This window comes from Oculina patagonica, chromosome 12 (genome assembly GCF_052425735.1).
Source record: "Oculina patagonica isolate OP01 chromosome 12, crgOcupat, whole genome shotgun sequence".
NCBI lineage: Eukaryota > Metazoa > Cnidaria > Anthozoa > Scleractinia > Oculinidae > Oculina > Oculina patagonica.
In genome coordinates, this window is record NC_135769.1 from 3,232,527 (window position 1) to 3,248,079 (window position 15,553).

At 38.4% G+C, this 15,553-nt stretch overlaps 2 protein-coding genes across 2 annotated transcripts; both read right to left on the minus strand.

The window, feature by feature from the left end:
• Positions 1 to 526: 526 nt before the first annotated feature.
• LOC144631875 (uncharacterized) lies at positions 527 to 1,728 on the minus strand. The gene is made up of 2 exons (XM_078490461.1): positions 1,545 to 1,728; positions 527 to 1,235 (listed from the first exon to the last, which is right to left on the minus strand). The coding sequence occupies exon 2, from the start codon at positions 1,212 to 1,214 to the stop codon at positions 705 to 707; it is 510 nt and encodes a 169-aa protein (XP_078346587.1). The 5' UTR covers positions 1,215 to 1,235; positions 1,545 to 1,728; the 3' UTR covers positions 527 to 704.
• Positions 1,729 to 10,553: 8,825 nt separating this feature from the next.
• LOC144632454 (uncharacterized) lies at positions 10,554 to 15,290 on the minus strand. Its single transcript, XM_078491109.1, has 2 exons — positions 15,205 to 15,290; positions 10,554 to 11,252 (listed from the first exon to the last, which is right to left on the minus strand). Exon 2 carries the CDS (start codon positions 11,231 to 11,233, stop codon positions 10,700 to 10,702), a length of 534 nt encoding a protein of 177 aa, XP_078347235.1. The 5' UTR covers positions 11,234 to 11,252; positions 15,205 to 15,290; the 3' UTR covers positions 10,554 to 10,699.
• Positions 15,291 to 15,553: the final 263 nt, after the last annotated feature.

Sequence of the window (15,553 nt, forward strand, 5' to 3'; positions counted from 1 at the left end):
TTTCTCAAAGTGTATTTGACAAAATTAGGAATTCATGGTAAAATTGTCTCGCTCTAGATCACTGTTTTGTCGAATTTTAAAAAAAAAACAACGAATAAATTGCGTTCAACTGGGGAGGAAGTACTTCCTTTTGTGCCGTAATAAGTAATTTTTACGACCTTGTCACTTCATCCATTTTCTTTCTCTCTTTTTATTTTTTAATTTTTTTGACTCTATTCTCTGCTCGCGGAAAAAAAAATTCCTTTCTTCCTTAATAGCGAAATTCGCCACGTACGCTTGGCAGATATATCCTTCATGTTTCTACGTCATCTCAGCCTAAATTTGATCGATAGAATAATGTCAATATTTGCGGAATATTTTCATAGAAATATCCTTCATGTATCAGGCATGATCAAAGTTATCATGTGATGTATGAATTGTCTTCAATTTGAATTTGCCTCTTCATGCTTTCAAACGACAGATTGCGGAGATGAATTGCGGGACGGCTTGACTTGGGTAGCAAATTTAAGTTTTTGTGAGGGGAAAATTTATTCGGAGAAGACACTGAAGTAACACAAGTTTCTTTACCTCGAGTAACTTTATTGCCGTTTTAGCTTCAATCAAGTAACTACAATAATGGCGTCTCTATTAAAAATCACCACTTTATAAGACTGTTCGAGGTTTACGGCCTTATCGGGTAGGCTTAGCTTGGTGTCGGTTGTTGGTTAAGCCAAAAGACCATACACGTCTGCGCATGCTTTACCAGCGTTGTCGCTCTCGCTGCGGTTACGATAATCCACTCCATACCACAGGCGCAGCTCGCTGTTAGCGAAGACACAGTGAGGTTTCTTGGGAGCACAGAACACGAGGACAGTCGAAGAGGAGGTGTAGCCTGCCAGATTGTACCATCCGCCGCCATTGAATGAAGCTGGAGCTAGTAACCTGTTTTGCTGATCAGTTAGGACGACAGCAAGGTCTGAGTGGTTGGGAGTACACCCCCAGTAGCTGTACTGCTTTTTGTCACAAGACACCGTTCCCGTGCGGTGCACAAGCATGAACTGGCTCACGAAGATATTCCGATTGAAGGTAGTGAATTTTCCGTACTGGTTCCCTCGGGCCCCGAAGCAAACTGGAGACTTGTTGAGCTTCACCCAGCGAGGACAGGTATTTGCTGAAGCTTCGTTAAACAACAGCACGCTGGCCATCAGGGAGATCAAAAGGACCTTGAAAAACATAGTGATATCGCTTGGCTTCGTCTGAGACAAAAGAAAAATGAGAGAATTATAAGACGTGGAGTTATGATATTTGAAAATGATGCTATGTACTCTGAATTACAAACTATTTTAGCGAAGAAATTTGGTGTTTGCTTTTGATTATGAGCGCCTTTTGAGCGTACGAGTGAATTTATTTTTCGGCTGAATTTTTGAGTTGCAATTTGAGGCTAAAAAGAAATTGTTCGAACTTAGAGGTCCCAAATTTCATTGCACGATCGAAAATCGCGAACTCGAGATTCGCCGATAGAAAAAGCGTCGAAAACCGTTTAGTACTTTGTCGTTAGAATCTACCTTTTCGCAATGAAAAGAAAATTCGATTAAATGCTACACTGAAGGTTTTCTTCGGTCGAAATGCTTCTTGTGAACAGCAACCAGGAATGAAAAACTGAGAAGTGAACTTATGATTTTCATCCAGTCTTGCCACATCAATGTAAAACCAACTCGAAAATTCTCGTCTGTAAACGGACATCTTTAACTTATCACAAAGACGAAAACAGAACTGGCGCGACATTAAAATCATGAGAAATTTATCATAAGGCTGCATTCATTATGTATTCTACAGGGGGGGGGGGGGGGGGGGCAGAGGATTTTAGGGGGGTTCTCAAATTTTAAGAGCCAAAAAAGGGGGGATATGAAAATTGTTAAATATTTACTGGGGGGATGCTTATTTTTTGTAAGATTCTGTCTAGCTTTTGTAATAGTTTTAAAAAAGTGAAAAAAGAAATGATCAGTACAGCAGCTTCTTTCAAGGATTGTAAGCAACAAGGGTACCTCTATTATTCTGAGAGACTATAGTAGCTATTTGAAGTTTTCAAGTAGTGTGCCTGGCCTGTAGATGTAATGTTTCGATACAGCATAGAAAGTAAAACATCTAAAATGGAACCATTTACCGGTAATGCAACCTCAGTCTAAGCAGTGCAACTTTATTGAATCAATGAATGCAAAAGAAAACAATGTAATTCAGTGCAGTTTAGTTTTATGAAATTGAACAACAAATGTGCACTTAAATGTTCAATGAAAGGATACGAACAATATGACTGGAAAACTATCGCGTCCACGTTTGAAAATATGAACAAGCTATACGTCGAAGAACTTAACAAATATATAGACCGTCATAAACTTTCTCTCCTTGGGAAGAAAAATGATAAGATAAGGAGAATAATGGCACATTCGCACTTGAGAGGAATGATGCTGAACGGCCGGAAAATTAGGGTGAAGAAGATGGCAACAGCGGAAATGAATCCGTGAATGAGTGTGATAGTGAGAGTGATGATGATGATGAGTTTGTTGCTTTTGTCGACGAGAGTGACAGTGAAACGGAGGTTCCTGTCAATACTCCTGGTAGTACTCGTACACAAGCTGGCAGGCTATCTACAGCTGTATACCTAATTTGCGCTACTGAGACTGACAGGCATATGCAGCATATGTATGACATAAACTGTCAAAACTCTCTTGATGTTGTTATTAAACATGTCTCCTGAAATCTCAAACATATATACCTTATTATAGAAAATAAACGATACATGTTATTAACGCGAATTTCAAAAATTCGCGTTAATTTTATTGATGTTAACTTTTTTACTATAAGGATTTAACCAGAACCTTTCTTGAATTCGCGTTAATTTTATAACGCGTAAATTTTGTTTGCGTTGTTAAAATGCTTCGTTATATTCCTATAATAAGGTAGTGTACTATTATACAGATATTAATTTTGATATTTCTTGTGAGGGAGGAGGGGGGGGGTATTTATTTTTCGGCTGATTGCATGGGGAGATTTTAAAAATTTGTATGGACCTTGGGGGGGGGGGATATAAAAAACGAGCCGCTGAAAAAAAAATCCTGTGCCCCCCTGTAGCATACATTATGAATGCAGCCTAACACAGTGACATTTTTTCATCGAAGACAAAGAACTAAGTCAACAGGAAGAAGCAGTAACATTGACTGTTTTCGATACTGACTTATAAATTCGTCTAGAAACTCTGACGCAGAGTACATAAATTGATTGGTTGTACTGCATACCTTTAATCTCACATATTTGATAATCAAAGAGGGGTAAAAAATTTCCTTTCCGCACTATGTCTTCGTTAAGGAAAAGAAAGACTTCAGAACCTATGTTTTCTGCACTAATTACGATAGACACTGATTTCACTTAAAATAACACTGTTGATATCGAAAGCTTAGTATTAAGTTTTGAATTGACACAATTTACATGCTGTTACTGAAAAGTCCCATAAATATTTACTTTTGCTTTCATCTCTATTCATACTGATGCGAAATGAATGATTACACATTTAAATCTGTGTTATGAGGCCTTTGACAGGTAGCCAAAGCTCTCAATTATACAACTACCGCATTTCTTTTTTTATTTTCACGAGGTTTAGAATTTCGCGAAAAGAATGCAAAATAAACTAGTTGAAATTGCAAGGGTAAACCGTCGTGATATGTAATGAGTAAAGCTATTCATGCGGATAATATGCGCTAAACAGTAATTTCAAAAAATTAAGTTTTCGCGACAGGTCACTTGCGGCGGACTTACGACTGAAAATGAAACCTTCGTTAAAATAAGCAACGGTAGAAAAAAACAAACGGTTTGTATGAAATAAATTAGCTCAGCAGTCAATTCTGAAATTTTAAAAAGTGTGGGCAAACAAAACGCAAAATAAATTCGAAAATTAAATATTCGCAGTTCCGAAAAAACCGGAGACATGGTCGCAAAATATTGACAAGTGTGATGTAGAAGTAGTGGGAATCGTGTAGTTGTATTTACAATTTTCCCCTTGAACGGTCAGAAACGTTTGAGACGGAAACAGATTGTGCGGGAAAAGCGACTCCAACCAACACAACGCCGGGCGGCCGGGTAAATAGACAGACTTTAACATCCGTGGGATGATCTATACTGATTTTATTTCAGTTAAGATTATGCAGTAAGAAAAAGAATAATCTAGTGTCGTTAAAAATTTTACGCAGTTCAAACGGGTAACGACCAGGATCGAATATGTAATCCTTATTCAGTTTTTCTTGCCTCTCTGTTTCTCCAAAGCTTTGCCGTCATCGTAAATGTGATCATAAGGTAAATTAGTTGAACACGGATGCCTTCGGTTTGTCTGTGTCGATGATTGTGAGGCACACCAAAGATTCTAAAAGGAATGAAGGTATACGCTGTATTAAAACCTCGCCGAAGTTGAGTCGCCATAGGTTTACATAGGTTTGCTTAGTTCGGTCCACATCCCGTTTATTATTTAATAGCTATAGAAGTACCGGTACTTGAAGTCTTGTTGCTTATGAGAGTTTCTGAATTTTAACTATTTTTCTCCAGTTGTGGAATTTAAATATATGTCGTTACGTTTCCGTTTCTCATTTGTTTTTCCGATATCGATCGTGAATTTTCGGGCGAATTTTCGAGCGAACGAGGAGTCGGGGTCTCAAAGGAGGGGGGGGGGGGGGGGGGTCCCTGGAGCCCTGGAGCCCTGAGATTTTTGCTTTGGAGCACGGAGCCCGATCGTTTTACTGACTAGAGACCTGATCCTTTTTTGGCTGTGAAGCCCGGAGCCCAAAGAAATTTTCTGCGGATCCCAGAGCGCAGCGTTTTGAAATTTGATCATTTGCTATCCCAGATTGCATTTTTTTCTTGTTTTATGACTGCATTTTGTTTGTTTGTAAATGAGCCATTCGTCCTGCGTATAACACAAGAAGATTCTCCCATTCGGAAACTGCGGTCCCTTTGTGTGTCTGTGAATTGCGATCGTAGTACTAAATTTCATTACGCCAAAACTTGTAGCCACCTCTTAAATCAAAGGCTCTATGAGCAAAGTCGTGAATGTGGTATATTATAAACTGATAGCCCAGAATTAGCCAAAACAAGACGCTAGCAGAGCGTTCACTCCGGCCCTGGAAGTGACATAGGGGTGGAGGATTAGGGAGGGGATTGGGTACGTATCGGAACTCCCGGGTATAAGAGGCTAAAATAAAACATAAAATACACCTATTGTTTTTAATGTGCCAACCAGAGACCTATTGGCTAGTGAAAAAAAGAGTTCTTTTGTTTAACTTGTTGGACATTTATCGAACATTTAAATAACAAAGACAATGTTTGTAAACAAATATCTTCCCTATAAAGAATAAAGAAAAGCTGCCTAGATAAAACTAGGAATATAGACGTGTGTATATAGACGTATACAGTGTAAAGACTTAAATGCAAACAAATAAACAAAATGACCAGTAAACTTAGACAATACTGTGGAACCCCGATATATAAATGATGTACCAAGGGACTGGCGAAACCATATCGTTATATCGGGGAATCGTTAAACGTCTTAAACCGGGATTTCGTTCCGCTGTAGTAAGGACTCGCTAATGAAGACTTGTCAAAATATGAAACCATCTCAATGTGGTACTTCTTGGTGCACAAAAGCGTTTTACGGGAGTTATTTATGAATCACGGAAGCGTTGCGTGACCACCAGATAGTGGCTGCGAAGGAGACTAGAATATTGTTTACACAACTCTGAAACTACATGGTTCCTTCAAAAAACTGAATTGGTAATACTTTCTTCATTTACTTAACTATTAATGAAATTACTTGTTTGCATTTTTCTGGAGTACTGGAGTAATTTTTTAAATCTTTTATAAAACACAAAACCAAAGTCTGGTCGCCGTTGAAAGATGATCAGATAACACCGCGTCTGTCTCGAAAACAAAGATCGATGACCCTTCAAAACCTAACATACCGAACTAAAGATAGACAAATGAAAGAAACTTGAAAGAAACATTATTTCAGATTAATTTTCATAGAAGATGAAGCAACGAAATGTATTCAAAAGGTCTCAAAAGCGTCAATTTTAAAACTCGTGAAACAACACTTGCACGCTTAATTAAATTTATTCACGCAAAAGCATTTCTTGTACTGCAGCGGACGGCTTTTGCATTATAATTTTTTACTTGACTACTTTTACTGATCCTTCTAAAAATGCCATCTAAAATTCAAAGCAATAATATACATAACATTTGCTTTCTAAAGTCTCGAGATGCCGCAGAAAGTCCTTGATCAAGTCCATGATTTGTATTCAAAACACACTGCGTCGCGACACAGTCTTCGCGGCCCCGAAAGAAAGATGGATTTCTTAACACTACCAGTGTTAAGTGAAGTTTACGTGTTTAGCATAACAAACAAGACCTTGAAAGTTTGTAATCCGTTCCGTGGAACAAAAGACTCCGCATCAAGGACTTCACTTGCAATGGCGACTTTTCCCTGTCGAGGTCAAGCAGATGGTACGCAAAGCACAATGGGATTACGTCACTCGATTGCGCAATTTTGCAGATTTGTGACTACAAAGAAATCAAGCCCATTTTACTACTCCTGGCCTCCAGCCGGAGTAATAAATTTTAAATGTCTGCTGACAAACGACAATTTTTGTAATTGTCTATGAAATCTGTTAAACGTACGTCATAGTTGAGTCATGTTTAAAATTCTAGCTGGTAAGTGATAAATAACCCCTGAGAGAGACACGTATAGTGGTAACAAGATATGAGGTACCTTAAGATGCTGCGAAGCTGGTAATGGAAAGAAGCTAGGGAATTTTTTTTCACCAAGCTGTTTCACATTTGCTAAAGGGTTCTTTAATTAATAACCAGGTAACTCAGCCATTTTATACAGGACAGTGGTATTATTCGACATACATTTTTCTCTGTTAAAGAATGGCAGACACTGTGACAGAAGGCAAATAATTAAAAGAAACTAACAGATGCCTCATACATGTGACTTCTAAGAATTGAAATTGGCAGAAAACAGTAAAGTCAACATAATTTATTATCAATTTAGAGGCCTGATACATGTAACAAATGAAAACTGCTGCTTATTTCCTTTTCTGGTATCTTTACTTGCAACCAAAAAGTCTTTACCCCTTTACATTCCACAAAAATCATCAATGCATTTTAATCAGCCTTATTAATTCGTTTTTAAATAATCTCTATACATTGCCAGCCATCCTGCATAGATTTGGTGGCCATGTTGGATTAAAGGATCTGAACCTTAAAGCTTGTTTATCTTTTACTCTTTGTTTTTCAGCAGTCAATAACAATAACTTCCAAATATTTTATTTTTCAAGCTGTACAACTGGTCTGCTAAAAGTCAATTTATAGAGAGCAATATTCACTGTTTGTGAAATGAGAGTAAATTTGAAATAAAATTCTTTTTCTGATCATGTGTTTCATACAAGTTACTGCAGGATGTTCATTCCAGCCCACACCTCTTGACAGCCTAGCCTCATGCAGAGTTCAGTGATGTGCTGTATTGCAGGATATTGTATTGGCGAATCTGTAAATTAATTCAAAATTCTATGTGCCTTGTTAAAATAAATCTGTAGCACAACACATACAACAAACCATCTAAGTGTAAGCAATTTGTTATTTATCAGCATGGCATGCAACCACTGGTTCCTTTTCGGCTGAGATAACTGCATGAATTTATTTGGGGGGGGGGGGGTAGGCATAGGACATGTACAGAAATCGACCTTAAGGTTACTATTGTTATATTAGTGGCTATTACATTTTAGCGATTTTAGTGAGTTGGGCGAAAATCGCTAAATTTAGTACTTGCTAAAACTTGTCTTGGTCAAATTTCAAGTACCTCCCCGGTACCCACTTCCCACCCTAATGAAACACAAAAATGGATACTGGTAACTTTGTTCTTTTAGGCAATGCAATTTATGTTCATTCAATGTCAAGATACGGTAGTTTTTTTCTTTTACTGAACATTTATTTTCATCTTAGCCATATGTTCATCACCGGCCAGTAAAAGCTGGTTTACACGATATTACTATTTTTTGAAGTTTTTGGAAAATCCCTATATTAAATAGTCGCTAAATCTTGCTCAGAAAAAATCGCTAAAATTAATAGCCGCTAACAATAGTACTCTCACCCTTTGAATTAAATTTCTTTGAATGTCTACCCCATAGCACTCAGTGGATGTTGACAAAGCAAAAAATTACCTGAGTGCAATGATACACCCCTGGAGAACTACAATTACCACAGTTGAACTAATATGTCCCTTTTTTGACAGACCATGTGTATGAAGAAAAAATAATTGTAAGGGACTGATGCATAATACTGTGTTTACAAATGTAGTTTTGCCTTTCAAAAACAGAGCAAATTTATCATTCACATAAGGCTTGCTACCTAAATTATGAGCTACGAATGCCAGAGGAAATTTTGATTTAAGTTTAAGTCACGAGATAGATGTACTTGGGAACTTCGTTAACGAAAGTGTGACAACGAATAGAAAATATTACTAGATACAAAAACTTGACGAACGTGCAAATGAATGATCGACCGAAAGACAAAGCAAGCCAACTATAGATGTCTCTAATTGTTTCGAAACGCATCAGTTTAATCTTGCTGAGTGAGACTAATTTGTAGCGGAAAATACAGCCTTATTTAGGGTGATTTATTACTTACCAACTATTTGATTGCATTTCAATGAAAGATAATTTCATATCCGCGGACTTTCAAAATAAGCTACTGATCGGCGAGCAAGTTTCTTGCTTCCTTGGCCATCCTTTCCGTTGCATTGTGTGTAAATGTGGATTCGAACACTGGCCTCACTAGAAAAATTCCTTCCAGAAAGGAAAAAAATATTCGTATTCTCCTGATGTACATCCACAAGTTCGCTTTACAAGTCGGGAAACCAGCCCTTGTGCACGTTCATCCGCCATTTTGAACTTAATTTAAACTTAATATAAAATTGCCAGGTTACCAAGGGAGTTTACACAAATTTAATAGATTTTTTCCAGCAGACCGCAATAAGTCATTCTTTGCATTCACGACTTAAAAAGCATGATTTAAGATCAGATACTTCTTGAATTCCGCGATTGATGTAGCCGTTCGCTCACGTTTTAACATCACACTCCAACAATGGCAGGCCTTGTCTGCCCCCAGTTTATATAAACAGAAGGTTGCATCAAGCAGATCAGCATTTTTTTAACCTGCTTGATGCACTCACCCTGACATTTTCGTCTTGGAGCCCTGGAGCCCTGCATGTTTTAGCCCGGAGCCCTGGAGCCCTAAACCCCTTTGAGACGCTGAGGAGTGTTAAGGACATGAAAGGAATCTATCTTTTAGATATATGTTCAGTAGATATTCTCATAAGTGACTATGTTAATTGTTTTTTCAAATTCAGTGAGATAATAAAATTGTGTTTTGTGATAGACTGTTCATAGCCTTGTATTTTTTTCTTATTTTTTCGATCGATGAGCGGGGGAAAGAACGGCGAAAGAACTGACCTCAGCGCAAAACGGGAGGCGCCCCCTCCCCCGCTGTTCGCGCTCGACGATTCTGTCGCTTTTTTGCGTTGAAAACAGCAATAGAGAGCTGAGGCTGTGGACAGTCTAGTCTCGCGACTGAACGGGCCTCTTTTTGCCAACACCACCCCTAAGATACTTTGCTCCCAGGCTATTGCGAAGATAGTGCGCGCAGCGACAAACGACAAAGCCCACTGTTGTATTTTTGAAGGAATCTTGCTCTTACTACAACTGCACGCGGGAAAATAAGTCCGGCTGATATTTCTAGTCGATTTAATTCATAGACCGAGGCAAACATTCGAAATGGTAATAACTCATCCGTATTTTACGGTAAGTTTCGTCAAAGAAATGTGTCTCATATGACTTGTTGTCTTCACACCATTACTTTCTGAATATTCAAAACCACAAATCATCGCCCAAACGAATGTCTTTTGGCCTCCCGGGGGGGGGGGGTGCACAGGGCGGGAGAGAAGGGGGCCGGGGGAATTCCCAATTCCCATATAAAAGGGACGAAGATGCTCGTACGCATGCCAGAGGATCCGGGTTCTATCCTGGGTGTCGACGTGCATTTTTTGTAGAAAAATTTTGATTATAGTGCAACATATTTTAAGTGTCGCTTCAATCATTCATCTCGACAGGTAACGAAAGGGAAACAAATGTGCATTGCCGAATTGTAAGCAGAAAGGAAATCCGTTGTCTTAATAAGTTAATGTTCATTAAGCTCAATAATTATTTTAAAGCAAATACGTTTTTTGCCCGATTGTAATGGGACTCAATAAAACGTAGGTTGAAAGATTACTGTAAAACCTCAATGTCTCCTAGATTGGTGTATTCTATGGCCTCGTTTGTGCATATGCAGTGGGGTAAGGAACGTGGGCTCACAAAACAACTCGAAATCAAACCAAAGGGCCTCGCCAATTCAAAAGAAGAAATGGTGAGGAGATCGAAGAACATAGAAAGAATTCCGGAAGTATATTTGTGAGGTGGAAGCAGTTTTAGAAAAGGCAATGGAGTAGTACAATTTTTTCACCTCGTGTTATTTTATTGTCTTCGTTCAAATGACTACAGTCACGTTAAGTCGCTCAACAGTATTATTTTACTACATTGTTCGAGGTTTTTTTACAAGACCACCTTGTTTTGTGTCGGTTGCTGGTTTAAACCAAAAGACCATACACGTCTGCGCACGTTTTACCAGCGTTGTCGCCTTCGGTGTGACCACGTAAGTCCTCTCCATACCACAGGCGCAGCTCGCTATTAGCGAAGACACAGTGAGGTTTCTTGGGAGCACAGAACACGAGGATAGACGAAGAGGCGGTGTAGCCTGCCAGATTGTACCATCCGCCATTGTTGACTTTTGAGGCAGCTGGAGCCAGAATCTTGTTTTGCTGGTCTGTTAGGATGGCACCAAGGCTAACCGACGCCGGATTACACCCCCAGTAGCTGAAATTGTTTTTACTGCTTTTAGCACACGATACTGTTCCCGAGCGGTGCACGAACATGAACGAGCTCACGAAGATGTTTCGATTAAAGGAAGTAAAATTTCCGTACTGGTCCCCTCGGGCTCCGAAGCAAACTGGAGACTTGTTGAGCTTCACCCATTGAGGACAGGCCACACAGCTGGCCATGGCTTCATTCTGGGATAAGAGTACTTCCACAGTGATGGCGATGATAATGAATTTGGCCAACATCTCTACACTCGGTTCTGTTCTGGAGAGAAGGGAAAAAAGCACAATACCTTAAAAACGAACTTGGATAACTGCTTTAATGGATTTCAATGGGCTCTTATCTCACAAAACAATTCATTCTTAATTAAAAACTAAACTAATCTCGCCGATATAGGCACCCATATTGAAAGATGAGAACATATTGTAAAGTACACTTATCGATATCGGCATATACGAAGCGCTTTAAATGTTCGAACAGGAGCGCCTATTTTAGAATCAAAGGTCTCTTTGAGACTACAAATATTTGCATTAGGTGAATGAATTGAATGGGCATAAAATAATGTTATGTGATTCATGCACAGAATTTTAGTATTAACAGCATCTGATGTGTCTCTTTGCGTATAAGCAGAAATGATGAAACATTTGGACAAGAATTTCAAATCTTCATCAAGGTTAGTCATGCACTGGTCAGTGGAATTAAAAACGAAAGTCTACGACCCATGAAACTGAGCTTACAAACGATATACTATACTCCTATTTTGCATATCCTGCAAATTAGACGTAAAATACCTTCCATTCCACAATGGAAAATGACGGGACCTTCAAATAAGGGGGCCCTTACTGGAATGAATCATTACGGTAGTTATAAAAGGATACCGGTGGCTAATGGTACCTCACAAAAAATACGTGTTGCAGAATTTTATTGCAATTTCAGGGGTATTGCCAGCTCGAATTTATTCCGGACACCATCTCGAAGTGTTGATTATTTTTGCAAGGCTAAGAAAGTCTCAGGTTCATTGAAAATATAGTATAAACTCGCCTTGCAAAGTCTCGAATTTAAGGTCGCGTAGGATCCTTGAAATCATTATATATGTATTTATTCAAAGAGTATGCACGAACTGCGACGAGTAAAGCCGACAACAATAGTGACCGACCGAGTCCCGACCGAGTACCGACCGAGTGCCGACCGATAGTGCCAACCGAGTGCCGACCGACACTACCTACAGAAAACATGATCCGATATATCAGCCTAATATATGTACATGAAAACGTGCTAAGCATAAATCTTGTTAAATATATGGCGAAATATTTAGTTATTCGACCTCACTAATATGAATACAAGTTCGTGCATTTTGTTTCACTAGCCAGCTGGAAAAACACCAAGTGCTGCATACAGTCAACTCTCGCCTTGCGGACACCCCGCTATTGCGGACACTCGCTATTACGGACAAAATCCAGATCCCCGGCGAAAGAAGTTTGACTGGAAATGACTCCCGCTATTACGGACTCTCGCTATAGCGGACACTTAACGACGCCCCGAGCGTGTCCGCTATATGGAGAGTTGACTGTATTGATCTCTTGGGCAGTTCAAGTGTGTCGATTAAAACTGAAATGATCTTGTAGATAACTGTATAAATATTGTCTCGAAGTCCAGTATTTTTAAGTATAATACTTGTCATGGAAAGAAATGACGGAAACAATACAAAAAACAGAAGCTAAATTAATTGCGAGCCAAAGACCGACAAGAACCACAGAATTCACTAAAATCATAACGCATGTTTTCTGGCACGAAACTGAATACTTTAGGGCTGGTCATGCGCGATATATGTGCACTACAGATTTTTTGATAAGAGACACACCCATATGGCTTCACGAAGCGAGAAAATGAGTCTTTTTAAATTAATTCCTCAAGGCTTTAGTGCCAAATATGTTTGCTAAGACAGAAAGCTAGTGAATTTGTGTGTAAGACTTTTATAATAGTTATTAAATTTCTTTCTTTCTGGATTGTATTTGCATTTCCAAAATCTCTTGCTAATTCGAGGCACAATTTTAATGTTACACTCCGCCAGTAACACAAGTGCTTACTTAAATTGATTTCACAAAAGTTGATTTAATCAGTTGTGGTACCCCTTAAGTGTAAAAGTCAATTCCAATTACTACAGATATTCCACGACAACTTAGCTATCTGCAGTACCCGTGGGGCAACTATACCCAAAAGCTGACTATCTCTGGCAGCACTATATAGTGGAGCTTAACACCGTCATAAAAAGTTTCAGTATGTCAGTACTCTCTATGCATTATTTTTTCCCACTGCAATTGACAAAAAATATGACTTTTTTAAAGCATAATGCCAATCAGTGACGGGGGCGACTGAGTGATATGGGTTTTGCCAGGGAGGGGGGGGGGGGGGGGGGGGGGGTCAAACAAAGACTTTACTTTCAAAACACTTAAACAAGTGCCTTGAAGGCACAAACGAAAGCTGGATATTTTTTTGAATAAAGTCACCTGTCAGTGTTCTGAAAAAAAGCGATTTTCAGACAGAATTTTAGCTCCATTTTGGCCGTTTCCTCGTTTTTTTTTCGTCACAGCTGCGGCCAGTTAACTTGGCACATACGCAAGCGATTTACGCGCCATCAAGTGCGAATCAACTACACTCCCACACCCGCAGAGATGTTTTTGCGCGAACCGTTTGAGGTTAATAACTTAAAAAACTGCTTTTGATTTTGATATATATTTGCCTAACGGACAAAACAAACAATCTAACAGCATGATAAGGGTTATAAGAGAGAAACAACGGACAAAGAAATATGTACATGAAAAAGTGTGAAGTATAAATCTTGTTAAATCGATGGCGAAATATTTCAGTTATTCGCCTTCACTAATATGAATATAATTTCGTGCATTTTGCTGCATTAGCCAGCTAAAAAAACACCACTGCATATTGATCTCTTGGGCAGTTCAAGTGTGTCGATTAAAACCGGAATGATCTTGTAGATAACTGTATAGAAATTGTCTCGAAGGCCAGTATTTATAAGTGTAATACTGATATCAAGCTTGTCACGGAAAGAACTGAAACAACCATAAAATCAACAGAGAAAAAATAATTGGAACTAAAACGCAAAATAATGATTGATAAAAAAGGGTTTATTAAAAGATAAAAAAAAAACAGATGTTAAATACATGGCGAGCTAAAGACCGACAAGAACCACAGGATTCCCTAAAATCATAACGCATGTTTTCTGGCACGAAACTGAATAGGGCTGGTCATGCGCGATATATGTGTATAACGATTTTTTGAGTAGAGACACACCCATATCATGATATGCTTTCACGAAGCGAGAAAATGAGTTAAAAAAATTAATTCCTCAAGGCTTTAGTGCAAAATATGTTTGCTAAGATTGAAAGCTATAGCTAGTGAATTTGTATGTAACACTTTTATAATTGTATAGAATCTATGTTTTCTGGATTGTATTTGCATTTTCAAAATCTCTTGCTAATTCGAAGCACAATTTTAATGTTACTGTTCAGTAAAAAAAATGCTGTGGTTTACCATCTCATAGCCAATAACACTGCTGAAATAAAATTTTTCTTTTCCAATTACATTCCTAGTGAACCGATCGAGTATAAGGCAAAAACCCATACTTTCAACTTAACCAAACTTTATCTGTGTTCTGTATCGCCGCAGTGCGTACTCGAATTAATGGATGGTACAAAAAGGTTTAAAACAGTACAATAAAACAGATGCTAAAAAAATGGCGAGCTAAAGACCGACAAGAACCACAGGATTCCCTAAATCATAACGCATGTTTTCTGGCACGAAACTGAATAGGGCTGGCCATGCGCGATATATGTGCACTACAGATTTTTTGATAAGAGACATACCCACATGGCTTCACGAAGCGAGAAAATGAGTCTTTTTAAATTAATTCCTCAAGACTTTAGTGCCAAATATGTTTGCTAAGACTGAAAGCTAGTGAATTTGTGTGTAACACTTTTATAATTGTTATTAATTTTCTTTCTTTCTGGATGGTATTTGCATTTCCGAAATCTCTTGCTATTTCGAGGCACAATTTTAATGTAACTATTTAGTAAAACAAATGCTGTGGTTTACCATCTTATAGCCAATAACACTGCTAAAATAAAATTCTTCGTTTGAAATTAAATTTCTAGTGAACTGATGGAATATAAGCCAAAAACTTATACTTTCAACTTACCCAAACTGTATCTGGTTCTTTATCGCAGCAGTGCGTACTCGAATTAATGGATGGTACAACGGCGGCTGTATGCTTTTATTACCGCTTTATCAGCCAATAACATGAAAGTCATTTGACACTCCGCCAGTAACACAAGTGCTTACTTAAATTGATTTCACAAAAGTTGATTTAATCAGTTGTGGTACCCCTTAAGTGTAAAAGTCAATTTCAATTACTACGGATATTGCACGACAACTTAGCTATTTACTTTCAAAACACTTAAACAAGTGCCTTGAAGGCACAAACGAAAGCTGGATAATTTTCGAATACGGTCAGTGTCCTGGAAAGAAGCGATTTTCAGACAGAATTT

Coding starts and splice junctions, on each gene's coding strand:
- LOC144631875 (XM_078490461.1), bottom strand. CDS start 1,214: ATGTTTTTCAAGGTCCTTTTGATCTCCCTGATGGCCAGCGTGCTGTTG.
- LOC144632454 (XM_078491109.1), bottom strand. CDS start 11,233: ATGTTGGCCAAATTCATTATCATCGCCATCACTGTGGAAGTACTCTTA.